At 35.3% G+C, this 23136-nt stretch overlaps 1 protein-coding gene and 1 long non-coding RNA gene across 3 annotated transcripts; both read left to right on the plus strand.

Annotated features, from left to right (window-relative positions):
* The first annotated feature begins 622 nt into the window (after positions 1-622).
* On the plus strand, positions 623-15315 carry LOC128222201 (mantle protein-like). Of its 2 annotated transcripts, none has more exons than XM_052931118.1 (14): positions 623-750; positions 6233-6253; positions 6832-6879; positions 10042-10056; positions 10494-10586; positions 10822-10941; positions 11198-11269; positions 12227-12370; positions 12482-12553; positions 13116-13247; positions 13481-13588; positions 13833-13891; positions 14839-14947; positions 15246-15315. In XM_052931118.1, the coding sequence occupies exons 1-14, from the start codon at positions 720-722 to the stop codon at positions 15299-15301; spliced, it is 1080 nt and encodes a 359-aa protein (XP_052787078.1). In that variant the 5' UTR covers positions 623-719; the 3' UTR covers positions 15302-15315. The 2 variants fall into 2 exon arrangements, with proteins under 2 accessions (XP_052787078.1, XP_052787079.1); XM_052931119.1 differs by lacking the exon at positions 11198-11269 and adding an exon at positions 11344-11415.
* Positions 15316-15479: 164 nt separating this feature from the next.
* Positions 15480-17667, plus strand: LOC128222202 (uncharacterized). The gene is made up of 2 exons (XR_008259097.1): positions 15480-15763; positions 17397-17667. It is a non-coding gene; the product is annotated as an uncharacterized LOC128222202 (long non-coding RNA).
* Positions 17668-23136: the final 5469 nt, after the last annotated feature.

Below are 23136 nucleotides of genomic sequence, written 5' to 3' on the forward strand. Positions count from 1 at the left end.
GATGCCTTTTTTAACTTTAATGCGTAATCTTGTTCTGCTCATTTGATTTGAATGATAACAGCATATGAATAGCGATATTTTGGCGTTTTTTTCAGCTGAAAAATATGCTGTTTTGACTATAGTCAAAAACATAGTTAAACATGATAATGCATTAAAATTAAATAACATATTTTGGCATCAACCGTTATTGTGCGCATTAATTAGGAAAAATAGATTATTTAAATACGACTTCTTAGAATTTGTTTAGATCCTTTTTTGTCGAAAATTTTTCATTGATACGAATAAGTAAACTAACAAATTGCTACAAGCCGTCCGTCATAAATAATCGAGCAAATTTGTTAATAATGTGTTGTATCTTTATAATTTCTTGTAATTAACTAGTAAACGCTAGAGTTACGTGTATTTTGGACAAATAGCCCGTAACCTTTACTTGTCAAAACTGTAGTCACAGTCGACGTAATGTCTATAAAATGTCCGCCACCGTCACGTGACCCCAGCAACCAATCAAGGCATCTGTAACATATCAGCAATCGGGGACACGCGCTGTCCACAATGTGTATCCAATGAAAACTCGTCTTGATTAAAACGTCACGCGATGCGTTATATGATGTAAGGTACGGAAAACTCGTTCAGAAGGCGACTTTAAAACCAGTTGGTGTGGATTCAAGGCGCGCATGGTCCTTTATTTAGTTTCTCGAGGAAATTAAGAAGGGTCCAAAATGAAAGGGTTAATTGTACTGTTGATTCTCGGTAAGTTTGTGATCATTAATATTTTGAGAAGGATAAATGTATGTATGGCGCTAAAAGCCGTTTAGTTCAAGTTGTTTTCGCCTGTATGTTTGTTTGAGCGACAGTGGTTTGCAAATGAAATACATATTTTTAAAGATATTAACGATACGTTGATAAAAAGTCTGATATAAAGACAATATTGCGAGAAAAATGTTATTGAATGTATTGTATTTATTACATTTTATAAATATTTTGGGAATATAGACGATGCTCTGTATTACAGGCTTTTAGGAATAAACCAAACTGTCGCTCAAATGTATTGGTAACAACTTTAGTTTGCAGTTCATTATTTCTCATTTAAGAAAATACGTTTTAAAGCGTTTGATGCATGTTGTAAAGTTGTGTATTCATCATAGATAGAACTTCGTCAAATACTCACCAACGTTTCATGTTATGAAGGTGTGCTGGAACGTGAACATATGTGCATTTATGTGTCTGTTAGAAGTGTGGTTTTAATTCATCCCGATAATGCGGGTATTGCCGTTAGCCCCGCCAGCAGTGGCAACAGTGACGCTACCTTATGAATGACGTTACGATCATCTTACTAACTCCGCTCTATTTCGTAGACAAAAGCAAAAAAGGTTACTTGGAACACCGTTAAGCTAACTTTCTACTTAAAATTCTTACAACGTGTTTCAAATGGATCTGATGCGAAAAGGATCAGCGTTATTAGATTATAATTATTTCAGTTACAAAATATACTGTTTCAAACTGCTAAAAATGCTGATAATTGATTGGGCTGGTCTTCCAGAGTATCATTCATTGTTACACCGTCAGTCTGATTGACAGATGGTTTGTACCAATATATCCATATTTTTTTATGGTTTCAGTTTACTTTTTTTCTTATTTATATAAAAACATAAGTAAACTGCATGAGAGTGTGTTTAATCTGTTAAAGACTTGTACCATTCTTCAAGAACGGTCAGAAAACGGTGTAGATGCAAATTTAACTAATCATAAAAATTACCAACTCATCAATAATTTTGTGCTGTCTGTTCAGGATGGGTTTATTGTCTTTCATAACAATATAATGATTTTTATTGCTTAACCTAACAAGTAAAGCCGCAATAAAAACTTCCATGACATTATGTTTTCCAGTTTTATTGCAATGAATTAAAGCTCCCGTCTAGTCGCTAATGTTAAACATATCATACATTAATGAACGGAATGCTGGATCCGTCCCAGACGCTGTTAGGGCGTTTTTGAAAGTACTTTCTACCTTGACATTTATTGACACTCGGCACAGTCAATTAGGAACACTGTAATCAATTGAGTTATTTATTTTAGATAAATGATAAAAAAATATGCAAATAGTTTTAATGTTATAAACTTGACGCACACCTGCAGAAGGTCTTCACGCAATTTTGCAATGTTTTTATTATTATAGTTTTATTCCATAGCATCAAGTTTACAAATTTTGCCGAAATGCATTGATAAACCTGTTCGTATTTTAACAAGCAGTTCTTATATTCGATTGAGTCTTATTCGCGCTGCTGGTGTTAATGTTGATTGATGTTAAGGCTGTTGTCTATGCTTATGCCGCTGTTGATGTCAATTGATGTTAAGGCTGCTGTCTATGCTTATGCTGTTGTTAATGTCAATTGATGTTAAGGCTGTTGTCTATGCTTATGCCGCTGTTAATGTCAATTGATGTTAAGGCTGATGGCTACGTTTATGCTGATGTTGATGTCAATTAATGTTAAGGCTGCTGTCTATGATAATGCCGCTGTTGATGTCAATTGATGTTAAAGCTGCTGTCTATATCTTTATGCTGCTGTTGATGTCAATTGATGTTAAAGCTGGTGTCTATATCTTTATGCTGCTGTTGATGTCAATTGATGTTAATGCTGCTGGCTATTTTTTTACGCTGATGTTGATGTCAATTGATGTTAATGCTGCTGGCTATACGTTTATGCTGCGGTTGATGGCAATTGATGTTTATGCTGCTGACTATAAGATTATGATGTTGTCGATGTTAATACATACTGATGTTGATGTAATGGTAAACAATTCACTTTAGGATAGGGGAAGGGAAGTACGATTCAACAGGCTTTTCTGGCGAATAAGAATAAGTGTCTGATTAAGATTTAACAGCTTTATTACAAAATAAATCTAGAGCATTGTTTTTAAGTATTATATGGGAGTATACAGTCCAAATTGCTTAGGCATTCATAACTTTTCTTAATTTTAACTTGATGTAGTTAATGTAATTTAAACGTTTGCTATTGTTTGGAGCAATAAACAATTTAAATTAGTTTTATTATTATTATTATTATAAGTAGTAGTAGTAGTAGTAGTAGTAGTAGTAGTAGTAGTAGTAGTAGTAGTAGAAGAAGTAGTAGTAGTAGTAGTAGTAGTAGTAGTAGTAGTAGTAGTAGTAGTAGTAGTAGTAGTAGTAGTAGTAGTAGTAGTAGAAGTAGTAGGTGTTGTTGTTGCTGTTGCTGTTGAGTAATAGTCTAAGTGGGGTTGGATGCATTATTGGTTTTAAATTTGCTTCGCCGGTATTTTGCCAGATATACTACACTCAGTATGGGTAACATAGATAGGAAACCTGTACATTGGTGATAGCTCGATCGTACATTACCACATAGTAGCTCACCAACAAGAATGTGACCTTCGCCTCATACTGATATGTTGGACATTTATGGGGTAATAACCGTCAACGTTGTACTTTACACAAACGCTACTTCCTTCTATTTAATGTAAGCTTAGTATGAAAGCGTGCACTCAACGTGTATTGACATCCATACATCTTCACGATAGTACTTAATTATTACGTATCAATGACCTTTTTCGCCTTTGATAGTTGGACAAGTATTATAGTAGACACTATCGGTAGAAGCAATAATAGTTTTGTAGACACTATCAATAGCAGAAAATATGCTCTTAATGACACTTTTAATAGCGGAAATTATAACCCTGTTGACTCGTTTTTTAGCATGTTTTCATCAATATTTCTTCACAGTACATTAGTCGAGAACACTTTTAACATGATATTGGCCGTACTATAAACTACAACTGTTGAGTTGTATATTCCTTGGAATCAGACCCACGAAAACGCTGCTTGTTCTCTTATAAATTGGGTGCCTGATGATCACATATCGTTTCCTTTACGTCACACAAAACCTTTTAAACTGATACCAAAATACGGGGTCAAAATTCATCTATGACACATTCGATTTTCGGATTCATGAATTTGATAAGTAATTATGGTTATATACATAATAATGTATGGACGGGCAAGGAAGTGGTCGATTTTCATTTTAAACTTCCTCAAGTTATTGCAAGTTACTTTTAATTAAATCATCGTTTACCTTTGTAACCTTACTTGCCATCGTTATGATGATAGTCAGATGATTTACGTAATTAAAACATTATTTGTAACCAAACCATGAATACGTTATAAAGTCACTGGTTCGTGTGAAATCTACATAACTTCAGGAAACGGGATCATGAACTTCCTCCATATGTATATGAGTACAACATTAATATTCACACTTTAAAATATCTAGGTGGCTATCTAAATTAAGTCAGAGACTTAAAAATCACGCGGATATTATGCAAATATGTACCGGTTGAATACATCATATCGTTTACAGTGACTTGACAATTATTTTTATGATGAAACTTTATTACGGAACATAGAAAAATTAAGATTGAACGAATATTTCCGTGTTTAATAAATAGTTGACGATAAAAATATGTTTCTTAATTTTATGATTAAGGTATGGCACTAAAACGGGATAGATCATCAAGGGTCTTATCTCACATTGATAATAGCGGGCCGCGTCATCATACCCAAGCTGGCAACGATTATTTTTAAAAAAAAGGAAAATGAATTATTTGTTTTATTAATATTTTTTTATGTACTTTTTTGGAAATCAGTGAAATTGGCACATTTAGATTCTCTAAAGGTACAAAATACAATATAATAACTAGTGCCTAACCTTGCACAGCCCGGGCCCATAGGCTTAGGGCCTTTGTCTTAGCGTCTGATACGTCAACGTAACACTGTACATTATGTAAAGCCGCACAATGATGTATGTAATACACTTCATCAACGGTTACGACCTTGCCGATTGTTTCTGTCAAAAATGATGTTCTTATCTAACAGCCGATGACAGGTCATTCATAACCGTAAGGTTAAGACGTTAAACGCAGACGACAGTTAATTAGACATGTGTAATATATATGCAATATGTTCTATAGCCTTTCAAATTGTTAAAGCACCTTACCAATCTTCGTCGATAGATTTATGGTTGATCTTCAATGGTAGATTTATGATTGATCTTCAATGGTAGATTTATGATTGATCTTCAATGGTAGATTTATGATTGATCTTCAACGATAGATTTATGACTGATCTTCAATGGTAGATTTATGATTGATCTTCAATGATAGATTTATGATTGATCTTCAATGGTAGATTTATGATTGATCTTCAATGTTAGATTTATGATTGATCTTCAACGATAGATTTATGACTGATCTTCAATGGTAGATTTATGATTGATCTTCAACGATAGATTTATGACTGATCTTCAATGGTAGATTTATGATTGATCTTCAATGGTAGATTTATGATTGATCTTCAACGATAGATTTATGATTGATCTTCAACGATAGATTTATGACTGATCTTCAATGGTAGATTTATGATTGATCTTCAATGGTAGATTAATGATTGATCTTCAATGATAGATTTATGATTGATCGTATTCAATTGAATTCATACATTTGGCCCCCCTTGCACAGTCTATATTCCTGGTTACAGCCTTATTATGAATAAATGAAAACTAATGTCATCGCGCCCATACTTTGAAAGCACCAGGCGATCACATAAGATAAAGATTATGGCAACATGGCTTTAAATTCCTATGTCATTTCAATTATCGTGAATTGGGTTAATTTTCTGTTGTCCTATTTATAACCAATATTGTTGTCTAGTGATAAGTTATAAGCATGTCAGAACACTAACCATCAATAAGACATCTGTCCAACTGTTTTGCGACGTTGGTCAGGTTTATCAGTTTTATACTTTTTCTGCACACACTATTTTACTTTTCACCATTGATCTATTCCGACCAGAATCAATAAACAAAAAAACAATATTTAAGGGTCGTTTTTAAGACAATTACAGTCATACAATATAATTACGCTATCGTTCTTAAAGTTCGATAAAAAGTTAAAACGGTTTTTGAATGTATACTCCAAAGTTATTCTACTGCGTTTGCTATTTGTGTCGTACAATTTTTGTAACGCCAATGTTTGTTTGCATGTCCTTGTGTTTTGGTTGCCTTTTTGTTCGTATGGTAGTGACCGCAGTGTGCGGTTTGTACTTATTGCATCAATCGCAGCGGGTAATGAATACTTTAAACCATTCCATCATTTATTCCTGATGTTAATATACACATTTCTAACCAGCGTTTTTCTTCCATTTCAGGGCTTTCTGCCGCGGCTTTTGGTGAGTAATACTGAACTGAGTTTCCTTAATAAGTCGATTTATATTTCGATACGGTTACAGTGCGCAGTAATGTTAATGTTTTCATAACGGGTTTAATAAGAATGAAGTAAACCATTATGTTGAATGATAAACTGATTCTTAAAGACTTAATAGTTCTATGGATAAATCTTTATCCTGTTTTACACTATTCATTCTGTTTAATAGTTAGTGAATAATTTTGAATCAAGCTAAAACTATGTATGTGAAACGTTCATTTGAAGGAGTGTTCTATATGTGACGTCCACCTCTAACATTTACTGCTTGAAATCCCCTAAAGACATTCAACCATGTTTAAGATTGCTGTGTCATTCACATGTGAATGTACTGATCATCTATATATACATGAATGGGACAGACTGACAGACCTAAAATAAAGTTCTTAAATAATATACAGCAGGTAATCAAGAATCGCGACATGTAACATATCACTGAAAATGAACCTTTTTTTATTCAAAATAACATTACAACACGTTCCATCTTAATTTGAGAATCATTGTGCGTACTTAACTTTTTCTCTGTCTTATATTGCCTTATCTTAGCTGAATACCGAAAGAAGGAGCCCAAGATCCGCTGGAGGACGCGATTTGGTAACAATGTCACAAGCACAATATCTGTGTACACGTGCACTCGGCTATATATTCTCATATATAAGATGCTCGTCAAACTACAGAACGCAACAAGTTTAAATGGCTATATAAGATTATTGTTTATGTTCATTAATGAAACGCTTTATAATATCTCAAGTTTCAAATCGGTATATGTTACCAAGGTTGGTTATATTAAATGAAATTCAGGTTATTCTTCTATAAATCGTGCGGTTTGGTGCACATTCGCCTCTTAATTGCTTGTTGCGTTTTGCTTGTACCTAATATGTGTATACAATCAAGGCCCCCCTGTCCCTTACAATGATTTAAATACTTCAGGTATGAGGAATCATATAAACTTGTGTATGGATTTCACAAATGCTTTTGTTAAGAATGATTAAGTGATTTGAAACAATTTCCTGACTTAAAGACACCGTCGGTTACAGAAGGAGTTCCTTCCCTTCACCAACATTAGCAAATTGAACTGTTAAGCCCCAGCACTGTGTCCGACGTTCTTTGGTACTGTTCACGCAAAGGGAAAACTGGTCAAATACATGCATTTATAAAAAAAAACGTTGGTATTTACTGCTAATGTATCAATAATTGTGGGAAGTAAGAACGGTTTATCAATAAGGTCTGGTGTTGTGCTTATATAACTAATCAAAGATTAATTGAAAATTCCTGTTTTGTCGACATGGGAAAAACATAATTATTTTGCATCTATGGGCGTCAAATGTCTGAATCAGTCGCACTGTAGTTGATGCGTCTGTGTGTTTGTCTTGTTTATACATGTACTAGTATATATATTTATATATCTATATATCGAAGTACCGCTTTGCTTCTTACGCTTCAAACAGGTGCTCAAGTTTAACAGTAGATGTTTTTGACCCAATGGTTACCTGCATTTCTTATCAAAAAGCCAATATTTGACTTTGATTTTATTTTTAAAGAATTAATTTAGTCAGTTCAGAGTGAAAAACTTCAGATGATAACAAGAGGAATTGTTACTTGATTCCACAGGGGGCTTCTATACGTCATCTGTTTAATGGAACGTTATCTATCTGTCCAAGAATGTCCTTACACGTGTAATAAGCATGTCTGTCCTGTTATCCCAACATGCAGGAGACATGGAAACTGTAAGGCGTTTGGAACGCTGTTGGTTTACATGGTCTAGCCGTCAGGGTCAATCTACTTGCATACAATAGTAATAAAAAGGCATTGGCTATGTAGCTTTGCTTTGTAAAACAATACCCTACTACATATGTACAAGGCAGTGTGGCATGTTCTACAGGGTTTCTCGCCAGAACGTGTCTCGGGTCATGTTAATCCTTCTTCTCCCCGACCAATGTCTCAATACCCTCGTGTTCAGCAGTGGTCGACCAGCAGTCGTCGCATTTCAGACGTGTTTCTTGCAACAAAACATCGAGGCGTTAAATCGTGACTCTCTGTGTTGTAACAAAGTGTATTTAAAACAAGCTCTTATTACTGCATTCTTTCTTTATAATTAGGCCTTAAAAAAACTCTGATCACACATAAACAGTTTTTGCTTAACAAAACAAAATGGTATTTGTCAGTTATTAACTGCAATAAGGGCATGTGATGATGTTGATTTTTTCTAATACCGAATGATTGGTTGGAACATTTCCGCAATTAGAAATTTACTCGTTTACCTCATCCACAATATGTTATCTAACTTGTTGCCTGTCGTACATTACTACTTAATTAAATGTTTATTCGGGGTTATTGATTGAAAGTGATGTAACAATTGATGACACGGCGCGTTTTATTACCCAAGTAATTCATCAGTAGGAATTAAATTTACACAAACACATATTAACATTTTATTGCCACGGTAAGATTTGTTAAAAGAGACATACAAAGTGCAGAATCCTAAGACGCGATGTGGAACAGAGCATGTAAACAGGAGAACAGTCCGATAGATAAATGGTACATAAACAACAGATCAGTCAGATGTTTTAGATGATTGAACTGAATGTCTAAAAAGAGGAACAAATAAAAACAACGTAGGTTCTTCTTTAATCTTATTTGTGCCGTAGCTGACGTTCAATCATGTTTTAATAGAGTCATCACGTGCACCTCGTTGACACTACAAGCGTTTCACCTGCTATTAACTTCATTACCGGCATATCTCTACGCTCATCAGGTTTTATCAAAGAAAGTAGTCTACACGCCAAGAAGGTTCGTGGAATGTATTTCCTTTCTGGAATAAACCCACGCCAAGGTCACATAAGATTTATGAGTATACATGTATTAACTACACACTCGTACAAACTGGCAGAAATACGTCCCCTTACCAGTTTACCTTACTAACTGGCGACAGAAGTACGTCCCTGCCCATACTCGATGATCACCGATGAAGTAACACAATCGTTACCTCTTACATGTACATGTCCTTAACTTCCAGGAAATAATAATTATAATAACTATGGAGGCGGCGGTTATGGAGGCGGAGGCGGCGGTTATGGTGGCGGAGGCGGCGGTATAGGTATGGGCGGCGGCTATGGCGGCGGATTTGGAGGTCAATTTTCCGGCGGTTTCGCTGGCGGTGCCGGATATGGCGGTGGTTTCGCCGGAGGTTATGGCGGCGGAAAGGGTGGAAAATATGGAAAGGTTACAAAGCACACCCATACAACTAAAGTTATTGAAAAGAAAGGTTTGTTCCCTAAAAATCTCAACTTCTTCAAAACAGTGGGTGTTATCTTCGATCTTGCTGTTCATGTACCCTCGGGTCAGATTAAGAGCGATTAATTTTCAAGAAAGCTGACTTTTACGTTTAGATATGTGTCATTGCTTGCTTTGTTGTATATGTAAATGCATATATGTAATCCAGACCCTGTACATGTATATCTGCTTCGTATTTATCATTTTGCATTGTATGGTTAAATAATATTTCTTTGTCAGAATAAAACATGGCCTCTATAAAATTATTTTAAAATTTTATACAATTGTATTATGCTTTAAAAACCAACACATAATTGCTTTCAGTTAATATGACTTTAATTTGTATATACATTAAACATATTTAAATGGATGAGTTTAATATAATTTTATAGATATTGTTTTTTCTTAAAGATATGAAATTTAGTCAGTGAAGTAGTAATTAAGTAAGCGTATTCTCACCTGATGAATTTTCTTTATTTTCAGTACCATATCCAGTCCGTAAGTATAGCGTTTTTGTTAGGGTAGTAACGAGTATAAGTACTATTTGCTTAATGTTATGGTAAGTATATTACGTTTAAGCCTGGTTTGTAACATTCCAGACGGGTATATTACGTTTAAACCTGGTTTGTAACATTCCAGACTGGTATATTACGTTTAAGCCTGGTTTGTAACATTCCAGACTGGAATATTACGTTTAAGCCTGGTTTGTAACATTCCAGACTGGTATATTACGTTTAAGCCTGGTTTGTAACATTCCAGACTGGTATATTACGTTCAAGCCTGGTTTGTTATATTCCAGACTGATATATTACGTTCAAGCCTGGTGTGTAACATTCCAGACTGATATATTACATTCTGGACGGGGTTGTTTCATTCCACACTGATATATTACATGCTGGACGGGTTTGTAACATTTTAACTGGTTTGTTTTACAGATGTTCCAGTTGACCGACCAGTTGTGAAGTATGTACCGGTTGAGGTTGTGCGTCACGTTCCCGTGCGTGTCGTCCAGAAAGTTCCTCACCCAGGTAATTTTATAGGGACATACACTGACCGTCATGTAATGTTATAGATACAGACACTTTATCCAGTATTGAGTATGTTATACGTAATGGAGTCATCAAAGAAGCAAAACCAACTGTTGTTTTGGTCCTAGTTATTTCAACATGGCGATTTAAATGGCCGACTTGGATTATGAGACAATGGCAATCTGAATCTATATAATCTTTTGATGTATTGTAAAGGCCGGTATCTTGCTTTCAGTGCCCGTAGTACAGAAAGTTCCCGTCGTTCAGACAGTTCAGCGCAAGGTTCCAGTCTATGTGGACAGACCGTACCCAGTGCCTGTCATGAAGAAAGTGCCGGTGCCAGTTCATGTACCAGGTAACATAAGCGCCCCCTAAAAGGGAAACAAACTACACACACTCTTGTGTACAGCACACTTAATTATCATCAATGAATTATCGTATTTATGCCGCCTGAAAAAGGCTGGTTTTCGAATCAATAAAAACTGTGCACTACATTACACATGATACATAATATTTAGTTAAATTAAATAAGACTAAAGAATTAACTGTAAAACATTGTTTCACTTCGACTGAATTATACTGAACTCTGTTATTTCCCGTACTCTACCCAGTTGCCGTCCACGTACCTAAGCCATACCCCGTACATGTTCCCAGGCCCGTACCGGTCCACGTTCCCGTGAAAGGTAACTATCTGTTCCTGTTGTTACTTGTATCTGACATCTGATGTTGACTAACAAGCGTTCTTTCCTCGTTTCAGTGCCTGTTCGAGTGCCAAAGCCAGTACCTATTACTGTGCCTAAACCTGTTCATATCAGAGTCCCTCAAAGGAGTAAATCGAATAGATACATAGATACAAATATGCACATAAATGCACATTCCATAATCAAAACTGGTTGCACATGTTGAAGTCTATTGTAAAGAAAACATACGCAAAATCGACTCCCTATATATAGTCTGTAAATTAGGCATCACTTTTTAGTGGTATGTTGAACTCTTCGGATATATCTATAAAAAGTTATTATTAATATATGCGCGAAATGCCTTTGTTTTATGGTGAATAAGAAGTGACGTCACGGCAGTCTCTATTCGTTACACATTTGGTTCACGGGAATTACCTACTATTTCAGCAACTATATCGTAATGTCATACGTCTGATTTTGACCATGTTGACTAGAATGATAGAGTCCGTACATTTACAAAACAGCCGTGTAATGATATCGAAACAAACTCACATTTACATTAATAGTAAAATGAGATGTCAGAAATTAAATGTGCAGCCAGTCCAAGTTATTGCACCGCGTAATACATTAGTAAATGTTCACGCTTTTAGGTTAGCATAGTAGTATGTTATACATACAACGACACTTGTATGGTAACTGTGCAATTACATGTGTATGGTAAATTAAACATATCTAAGCGCAATACAATATTCATTAAATGACAATATAAGACATGTTGTCCCCGAAATGATTTATGACCTTTAATGTACTCCTTAAGTAAATATGAATCACACGAAACATGTGATTCTTTTTAAAAAAAAATGTTTGCCTGATAAGGACAAATACAGTTTAAACTCATTGATAGGCAACTGATGACATTTTGTCAATATCCGCGTATAACCCGAATACCGTACATTCCAGTACCAGTTGTCGTACCGAAACCCGTTCACATCATCCAGAAACAGAAGGTACCAGTTATGGTTCCTGTTGACCGACCTGTGTACGTGGAGCGAAAGGTGAAGGTCCCAGTCGCTGTCCCCAAACCTTACCCTGTGGATAGACCATGTAAGTGAAGGTCATTCGTGCTGACAATATATAAACGATTATGCAATGAAGAAGATACATCGTTTGACGAGTAAATAACCCCATAAATGAAATGTGCTCTGGTGTTTTCAGATCCCGTCCACGTGCGAGTGCCGGTGAAGACTCCAGTAGCTGTACCCGTCCATGTACCTGTGGACCGTCCCTGTAAGTACATCTAAGGTCATAACTAATGTTCTAACTGCTGCCACTGGATTAGTATCCTGGCATACGAGTGTGTCGTGTGGGCACCGTGTTGAACAATACGTATTTTGAATGTATGGAAGGATATGTTAACTCGAAAAACAGCTTCAAACAGTGATTGAACCAAAACTATCCAGTACGTATTCCCAATTTATATACATACTATAATTCGAAATACTCGAAAATATTTGACCATTTAAATGTGTGATTTTTATGGTGTAAAATACATAATGAATTGTCCGTTCCAGTATAAGCTCGTACTATATTACTATATTATTCAGAGTGACACGTATTATTTTCATTACATGCCTTTCGTGAATATAAAATAATTTTAATTGTAGGTTTTCAGAAAAGCTCGACAAATTTAACACGAGCTTAACGTAGTGATGTCGTTAAAATTTCGTCCAATCCCTGTGCACATTTGAAATTTTGTATTCCACTGATATCTCTATATTAACCACCGGGAAGCATCTTTCTTGTACTGTTTAACAACAATATAATGGCGCCTTTTTCTATGTCATTTCAGACCCAGTGGTTGTGACGAGGAAGGTGGCCGTCCCACACGCCGTACACGTGCCAGTTCCCGTAGACAGGAAAATTCCCGTACCCTACCCCGTGGTGCAGACAAGGAAGGTGCCCGTCCCAGTACATGTACCAGGTAGGACTTGTCAACCTTACATAACAATGGGCACTTTCAGACTGGTTTCAATTTTGATCATGTTGACATCTGCCGACACGGTGCAAAGACGACAAACTTAACATTTCGTGAACAATCCTGTAATGCAGGATTCCTCGTTAACGGTGTGTTTGATACCTGGTAAACCATTACCAAATTGACAAGTATTTAAATAGCTAGTAAGCATCCTGTGTAACAAGCGGTCTCAATTTCAGTTGCGGTACCGAAACCCGTACACATTGTCCGCAAGGTGCCAGTTGCCGTACCGCAGCCGTACCCCGTCAAGCAGCCCTTTGCTGTTCCCGTTCACGTGGAGAGGAAAGGTAAAACAATATGAGACTTCTTTTTTACCGTTGTCTTTCAGAACGTTAGATTGACTGTATGTTTTACTAATTTTGAACGGCAGTAGTCATTAAAACATACACGTAATTTATATTTCATAACTTTCTCAAAAACTGTAAAAAATGCAAGATACACACTCGCAGTATTCTTGTGGCATACAAAAATCTGCATTAAAGAGCGAAAAGTTTTACGTTACTTTATGGGTTTCAATTGATTGTTTTACAGTTCCAGTTCCCGTCGCTGTTCCCGTAAAGCAGCCCTACCCAGTCCGCGTAAACGTTCCGGTAGGTTTCACAAATCCCACTTTACATCTTCGACAATCCCCACGGTTAGCAACACGGAGTAGCCTAACAATTATTTCTCGGATTGTTCAGCATATCTTTTAAAAATTGGATCATATGCAGAACACTTCGTTTATCTAACGTATGCATCTAAAGTATGCGATTATTAAATTCCATCATTAGCTCGTCTGGTTTTTTTAAAAAAGAAGTCGAGAAAATGTGATAGCGTTGGTGTCAGCGTCGGCGTCTTGTTAACACTTATTCTTTGGCAATAACTAAAAAGCCGTTCAGTAATATCAAATACAATTTGATTAACATGTTGCCAGTGATATTACGCAAATGTATAATAAGCGCCATTACTCGTGTACACAATGTAATTGTGATTGTATGCACTTTTCCCGCTTGGCCATAACTCAAATACCTGTGAAGAAATTAACATGAACCACCAGAGTGAATATGCATATGTTTGACAAGGTCCATCACGCTAACTTTAATAACTCTCTAGTAAGGCCACTTTTCGACAAAAACAGCAACACGGCACGTTTACTCTCGTTCATTATTACGATTAGCAAATTCATAGTTAATGCCGGGGTGTGTCCGATTCCCTTTTTAACGCATGCATAGAAATGACACAGATTTCATGAAAGAGGTAAATCCATTTTAAAACCTTCGTCAGACTAACCTCTCATCGAAGATGTTGTGAGTTTCTAGGTGTTCCTTAAAGCTCCGTTGGTATCTTATAATATGCGCTAAATCTTATCCCTGATTAGAAAACTTATTTCAGCGTTAGTAAACAAATATCTTTACAATGGATCTAAAACCATTCCAAACTATGTATGCTATCCGACATATCGTCTACTGTGCACTACAGTGTTTTAATTGCTGGTTTGTTTCCGTGGACTTGACCGTTATACCTAATCGCTTATGTAAATGTGCTGTTGTTTTGGCAGGTTGAGGTGAAGAGGCCGTACCCGGTGCCCGTGGTGAAGACCCAGGTGGTTGAAAGGAAGGTGCCGTACCCGGTCCAAGTGCCAGTACCAGTGCCCGTACAGTCCAAGAGTACGTATCAAGTTGAGATGTTATAGCGTTGATTAATTAGGATCGCTGTTTTAATTGCAAACTCCGCGCAACGGCTACTCCCGTTACCAGCATAGGGATTACAGGGCGAAGGAGATTACAGGGCGTACCTAAATAATTGTATAAAGGAATACAATCTAGATCTGCAATCAATGCTACGTTGATATTTCAGTTATGATAATTTTATTATCTTTATACCATGGCACATAGATAGTTCAATACAATTAAGCTATGAATGTACATGACTTAATTTCACGTATATTTTCTTGATACCCTACAGAGAAACAAAAAGGTGAGTTGAGGGGTAGCTTGCTTCCACACTGTTGCTTCTTATAAAACACTAAAGAAAGCGCTCAACTGTATTTAAATGTACATGACTGCTTCATACCGCTGTTTATGTATGAACTATTATCCTTGTACTTTGCTAGTTTTGCATTATGTATACATGTACTGTATATAAGCAAACATTATGTAATCTGCTTGAATATTATATGTTGAAGTTACTATGATATTACTTACACATCGTACATAATAAATTCTGGTATTCATTATGTTTGCGGAATAAAAGTATTTAAACTATTTATCTATCAGTACGCAGCCCTGATTGGACAATTTGGATAGAGTCATTTATTTTTTAATCTAAATATTTTTTTATTGAAAATCATTTAAAATGCAACTTACGTGCACTTTTGGCATTCAGTTTTAAATAAATCTACAACATGTATCTTTCTTAACAAACAGACATCATAATCAGAATATCCCAAGGAAAGCCATCGCCAAAAAATAAATACGATCAACGTAAGATTAACTGCTTATTGCATCCTCACAGCACACACAAGTTCGATGTGAGGTATCTGAATGCTTCGGTCAGTCAGTAATTAGGTATTGGCCGAAACAAGCGGATGACTCCATGTTTTATTTTAGAATAGTAGTTCACAGATTGTCGATAATTGTATTCCTTCAAACGTTGAAACACAACAATATCCTTAATTGTAATACGAAACGCCGTACGGTATATACAGTACCATGCATAATCATTCGGCTTTCTTGGTGTTGTCAGCAGTCATTTATTAACGTGTAAACAATCTGTGAACAGCATCCACACAAGTTGCACCAACACTGTAATGGCTTGCTATAGATGTGTACGCTGCTTTATTTGAACCTGTAAAGGGACTCTCTCACACAATTGTATTGAAATTGATTTAATATTTCTATTGGCAGATGATTTTTGAGCCGAATTTTGTCAATACAAGCCTTACATCGTTTCATTTCTTATAACTTTTTTTGGCAATGAAAGTGGTTTTATGTCATATCTTTGAATAGGTATATATATAATGTATCTAATTTAAACTTTTGATGACGTTCTAACGCTCTCGTTTTTAAATAATTTATCATGATGACATTATGTACAGTCATTGTGGTAAAATATATCGTAATATACACTAGTATAATACCTTGACCTAGGTTTACTAGTGAAATACCTTTCCACACATTTTGAAAGCTATACCAATGACTTACCATTTGGATGCTATATCGGTGAAATACCTTCCCAAGCGTTACCAATGAATTACCCTTCCCAAGCTATACCAGTAAACGCTAATACCACTGCTGCTTGGCAGTTAAGTATTTTGACTGAACTGATAAACAACCTTGTAATTAATCTCTGTCTAAATGTCGGCCAAATATAACAATTTAGCGCTTAATCGTTCGATTAAATGTCTAACGCAGACATTGTCTTGTATATTGGCTGTATCAGCTTTGCATGTTTGCTTGTTAATGCTTATCTGCTTATGACGCTTCTGCTTCCGTGTAGAATCATACGGCTACGGTTCCGGCGGTTACGGTGGTGGGAGCGCTGGTTTCGGTACGGTAATCGGCGGTGGTTTCGGTACGGGAATCGGCGGTGGCTTCGGTGGAGGAATTAGCGGCGGAATTGTAGATGGTGGAATCGGATACGGCAGCGGAGGCGGTGCCGGTAGTAACTACAACGGTGGCAATATTTATTGTAAGTACGGAAAATGTAACTGACTCCAAGCATCAGTGCGTCTACGTTTATTTGAAACCGGGTGACGAGATTGGAGCAGACATGCAGCAACACCATGCTTGATTATATATATTGTTCGATTAAGTTATTGGATAAGTTGTAGTGAAAGCTAGATTTGATGTCGACCATAACCTAGTCCGAATGTCATATATTAAAGTAAATTTTACTTCGCATGTAAATGGAGCCAAAGGATAATGTATTTTATTGCCAAGTCATTCCTCTACTTTTTTATATTGAATGAATACTCAATTCTTTGTTTGAAAAACTACTTTAATCTCTTTATTAAATGTCCGTAGATTTTATCTTAGCAATGTCAAATATAACATTTCATTAGAACTTTTATACACTAGTAAAATGATGTCATATTATCTTTCTTTTTTTTTTCAGAATCGTGGTGGTAAAAGAAGAACAATGAAAGCTTCCGCTGTCACATGACACCAATTTATTTTAGCAGTCCTATATGGTGTTTGGGAAAGAACGCTTCAAAACAGATTAAAGATAATGATTATTTTAAAATACACATTTAGAATTTGTTGGTTTTGTTTAAATAAATTTATGACATTATCGGGAAAGAATGCATTCATAAACGCTCGATTATCACTACTTGTTATTTATTTTGTTGAATTGTAAAATCAAGAAAAAATAAAGAAAAAAAACCCTGATAGATATAGTTTAGCAATATAAACTAGATATTTGGAGAAGACACTGACATTGACAAATATGTAACATATTTTCGCGAATATTTCGAGGATGATTTCACTCAATGTTTTTGTGTTGTTGTATTGATAGATTTGCCGATACTGGTTTAACCTTTAGTAAAAAGGTTATATTCTAGCAGGCGTACCTAGATAAATAGGTGGAAAAATAAGAAAATTAATGTAATAAAAGATATATTAGAATAAAATGGTTTCCTAATTGAAATAACATTTACTGTATAATTAAGTATTTTATATGAAAACTAAACTAATTGTGTTGTTAATGAATGTTATATTGGCATATCTGATTCTTTAGGGACGTTTTGTTGCATTTAAGCACTTCATTCTCTAGGTAGACGCGTTTTCATTGTTATGTATGTTCTAGTTAATCTCCGCCCGTCTTTTCTTCGCCCTTTTCTGTTCAATATTCTCTAACCATACAGCGTGTGGAATACTATACGTACTAAGTTATTTACTTGTTACTATTTAATTTATTATTAATTTTTTCACTCAATTCAAATAACCATAAAGGAAATTGGGATCTGATAAAGAATGTTTCAACGAGCAAAACCATTTTTAGCTGAACGACAAAATTGGTATTAAATTGTTTTAAACAACGGGTAAGCGTAGAGTGTCCCTTCCATGCTGACTTAAGATTAATTCGAAGTCACAATTCTCTTTATTTCTGCCCTATTTAATAAATGGCTAGCTTTTGTTGTATATATATGAAATAAAAAAAATATACAAAACACTCAGCTCTGGTTTTAACTTCCTTCGCATGAACTGGTTGTATGACTTAAAACAGATCAGATTCTAATGGTCACACCCATTTCTTCTGAGATTGATTGAGGGGCTTCACTATATAACGTATCTACTCATCAGGCAATACGTCATGAATACATTTCATTTATTTCAGTCATTTCACATTGATATAATTGGTTTATGCGAAACGTTTTTGACACCCAGTGTACATGATAATGAATTAGTTATTCCTGGATATAGCTTCGTGCGCAAAGATCGCCTCGACAAAGGGGGCGGGGGTATAATTGCCTACATTTCAAATAAACTCTCATATGTTAGGCGATATGATTTAGAGTCTGACACTTTAGAATCCGTCTGGGTTCAAATCGCTTTACCCAGAAGTAAATCGTTTTTAGTAAACTTTGTATATAGACCTCCTGATTCTTCACAAAACTGGATAGATCTATTTGAAACTCAATACAACAAATTAGGAAGCGAGGATAGTGAAGTATATGCTCTATGGGACTTTAACATCAATTATTTTCCAGACAAAACAAATAAATTCAATAATGCAAAATGGGAAAATTTTCTTTCAAAGTTTGGACTTTCTCAAATCATTGAAACGCCAACTAGGATTCATACAAATGGTTCGTCTATTATAGACCATATATATACAACAAGAAAAGATCTCATCTCAGATATTGCTGTATATAATTATACCATAAGCGACCACTTGCCTATCGCTTTCACGAGATCAGTAAAAAAGAAACAAGTGAAAAACAGTCACGATTCAATAACATATCGATGTTATAAAGGCTTCGATGAAGATCTTTTTAAAGCAGATTTAGTTAACTCGAATCTGATCCTTATCGATTCAATAGCAGATCCAAACTTTGCTTTGGACATTTTTTATGATACAATTCATACTGCTCTTTCTGACCATACGACAATCAAGCAAAAGAGAATTAAACATGCGAGTCAACCGTTTTGGTTCTCGGATCAAATAAAACAAACAATTTTTTTGAGGGATTATTATTTTTTGCACAAAGATTTTGAAAATTACAAAAAAAACACGAAACAAAATTTCATCTATGATACGCAAAAGCAAGAAATCCTTCTATAACGATGCTATCAAAAATAATAAATCTTCAAAGTTTCTTTGGCAAAACCTGATTGATATCACAAATAACAACAAAGCACACCAATTTAGTATTCCAAATAAACTTATAATAAATGAAAAAGATATTGAGGGTACAGTGGAAATATTGGAAGCCTTAAATTCTCACTTCACCAATATATCTAATATAATTAAGAGAAAACCATTTGCTAAGGAACATTTTTCTACTCTGCAGAAATATCTGGATGAAAAATTGCGACATCATCAATTTAATGTGGAAAATATTACAGCCCTTGATGTAAAGCACATCATTGATAAACTTGACATTTCAAAGTCCACTGGTCCTGATGGAATAGGACCAAACATTTTACGCTATTGTGGCGATTACATAACATCTACAATAGCTTCCATCATCAATAACAGTATAGAAAGCGGTATATTTCCTGACAAATTGAAAGGAGCTTCTGTTGTCCCGATACACAAATCAGGAAATAAATACGAACCGGGAAACTATCGCCCTATATCCATTCTCAATACTTTATCAAAGATATGTGAACGACATATTGCGTCTCAGTTGCAAATGTTTTTTAAGAGAACGGATATTATACACAAAAATCAGTCGGGTTTCCGTCCAAATCACTCTTGTCAGACTGCATTAACCCATCTTATAGATACTTGGTTGAAGGGTATAGACAGTGGTGATTATGTAGGGGCCATTTATCTCGATCTCAGAAAAGCATTTGACTTAGTCGACCATGAAATACTCTTACACAAACTTAAACTTTATCACTTCACAGAAAGGTCTATGAAGTTATTTAGGTCCTATCTGACTAACAGGATGCAATTTGTGAAAGGGAACAACATAAATTCAGAGAAAATGAAAACTATGTCGGGTGTCCCTCAAGGATCAATACTCGGTCCCTTACTTTTTCTAATATACATCAATGATATGCCTTTAATTTCTTCCAATTCATGTATTGACTTATATGCAGATGATTCCACGTTATACAAAATAGGTCCAAGTATATTGAGCATTCAGTCAGATCTACAAAAAAGTCTTAATAGTGTGAGCTGTTGGTGTGAGACAAATAATATGTCAATCCATCCATCAAAAACCAAATGTATGATTCTATGTACTAATTATAAGGCAAAACATGCATTGCAACTTGAACTATCAATAGATGGATTGTCAGTAGAAAACGTGAAATGTCAAAAGGTCCTCGGGGTGCATGTTGATCAGACATTGTCATGGCATACACATGTTAAGACTGTAGTGAATAAGCTTAATTCAAAATTGGCACTTTTAAGAAGAATAGCATATTATTTAACAGACGAGATGAAATCATTGTATTATAATGCATATATCATGTCAAACATGGAGTACTGTTGTAGTGTCTGGGGACTTACACATTCCTCAGATACCACTAAAATCACTAACATTCAGAAAAGAGCGATTAAGCTAATAATGAAGTCGGGAACTAGCCACTGTGGAAACATGTTCAAACAGTCTGGGTTGCTATCTTTTGAAGACAGGTGCTATTATCATCTCTCATTACTTGTTTTCAAAAGCATGAATTGTTTGACTCCTTCGTACTTCACAGAATTGTTAACATTTGCCAAAAATGAGCACTATAACTTGCGTTCTTCAGAAAACAAGGATCTTTTTGTTGTAAAACCTAGAACAAACTATATCAAAAATACATTTGCCTATAAAGCAATGAAAATTTGGAATAATCTTCCTACATACATAAAATGTCAAGATAAGCTACCAGCCTTTAAACATGCATTAAAAGGCTACTTATTGGCAAAATAATTTTATCACATGAACAAAAAATCTTGACACTTTATTTAAATCACATTATAATAAATAGTTCATTGTTTACATGAATTGTGTTAATGTACGTATATGACATTCTTGCAACAACTTGTAATGGATACTACCAAATATGTAAATATATTGATTGAATGTGGTTTTACTGAATATATCTACATTATTTACAGTATGAAATTATTGTAATTTATAATCATCATATTAAACTGAGTTGTGTTTGTCGAAGAAATGTATGATAGTAATAGTGTGATTGTATGTTTTGTATGTTGCTTAATATGTATAGTACATGTGTTTTTGTAATACTTTTTGTGTGAAGGCCATGCTGGAAATAAGTAGTATGTCTGTAATGATTGTACACTTAGTATGTAACCTTCGTTAAATAAAGTTGTTATTATTATTATATTATTAATATATAACGTATCTACACATCAGACAATACGTCATGAATATATAACGTATCTACACATCAGGCAATATGTAATGAATATATAACGTATCTACACATCAGGCAATATGTAATGAATATATAACGTATCTACACATCAGGCAATATGTAATGAATATATAACGTATCTACACATCAGGCAATACGTCATGAATATATTGACATTGGGACATCACTATAAGGTTACTTTGTCAAACAAAAGAACATAAGTGTTTCTGTTAAAGAAGACGCAGTATTGGCCTAATTCTTACGAAACATAGTAAGAATGCGTCTCAATGAAACCTCAAATGATTCGATGCAGTGAGCTCTGTGCACAAGAAACAGCTCACGGGGTCAAATCATAGAAAACACATTTAACTTAAATACAATCGCTTACAAGATTATTTTAATCAAAAACTTGATTAGGTGAAATCCAATTAAAGTGAATGCCGTATTTGTACTCTTTTGGTCGCCCCTTCCTCTTCTTTGATTCTAAAGTTTGACCCGGTTAAGTCGTGGCAGAGATTATAACTGAGTCATAATGTGTCAAGACAAATTCATTTGGTCGGATCATATACAACACATGGTTGAGGAACTGTATGGCACATATAATACAGCCTTGAGGAGTGTAGTAATTTGGCAACAGTCAAATAGTAGAACTCATCATAGAAAACACATCTTCGTCCTTATCCTAATGCAGCTTGAATATAATTATCGCACTTAATACAAACTGTTCGTTGCGTTCGACATGGAAGAGATAGAATCTAGCGCCTCTCTGTGATCTGTTAAGACCATAAAGTAGTCATTATTGTTATCTGGCGGGACACGTTAATGCCCAGAGCGTACCTCAATAGTATCCCACAACATTTGGACCGATACTAGTGCTATATGGATCTGAGTTGTGGTGTAATTTGACAGCATGTGTACCTTCAACATACGTTCAACCTTGTGTTGTTAAGACAATACAGGGTATCCATACCCTGACACGGTCTGGTATGTGGGAATCAATGACGAATTCGAAGACGTCACTTCAAAAGGTCAGCCTAACTCGAAAACCGTCACACATAATTGTGTTAACTTTTTAACATCTGTCTTCAAGCGAATCAGAAATGATCACTGACCATGAGAGGTGACTGCATTCCTACCCGCATGTTGACCATGAGAGGTGACTGCATTCCTACCCGCATGTTGACCATGAGAGGTGACTGCATTCCTACCCGCATGTTGACCAAGAAGGCTCTTGTACAGCAAATGAACTGTCAGGAAATTCATATACCACATTTAAATAATGTTAAAGTCGAAACCATTGCAAAAAACGT

This window comes from Mya arenaria, chromosome 16 (genome assembly GCF_026914265.1).
Source record: "Mya arenaria isolate MELC-2E11 chromosome 16, ASM2691426v1".
Classification (NCBI taxonomy): Eukaryota; Metazoa; Mollusca; class Bivalvia; order Myida; family Myidae; genus Mya; species Mya arenaria.

Coding starts and splice junctions, on each gene's coding strand:
- LOC128222201 (XM_052931118.1), top strand. CDS start 720: ATGAAAGGGTTAATTGTACTGTTGATTCTCG. Junction 6,254..6,831: donor GCTTTCTGCCGCGGCTTTTG/GTGAGTAATACT, acceptor GCCTTATCTTAG/CTGAATACCGAAAGAAGGAG. Junction 12,554..13,115: donor TGTACCTGTGGACCGTCCCT/GTAAGTACATCT, acceptor ATGTCATTTCAG/ACCCAGTGGTTGTGACGAGG.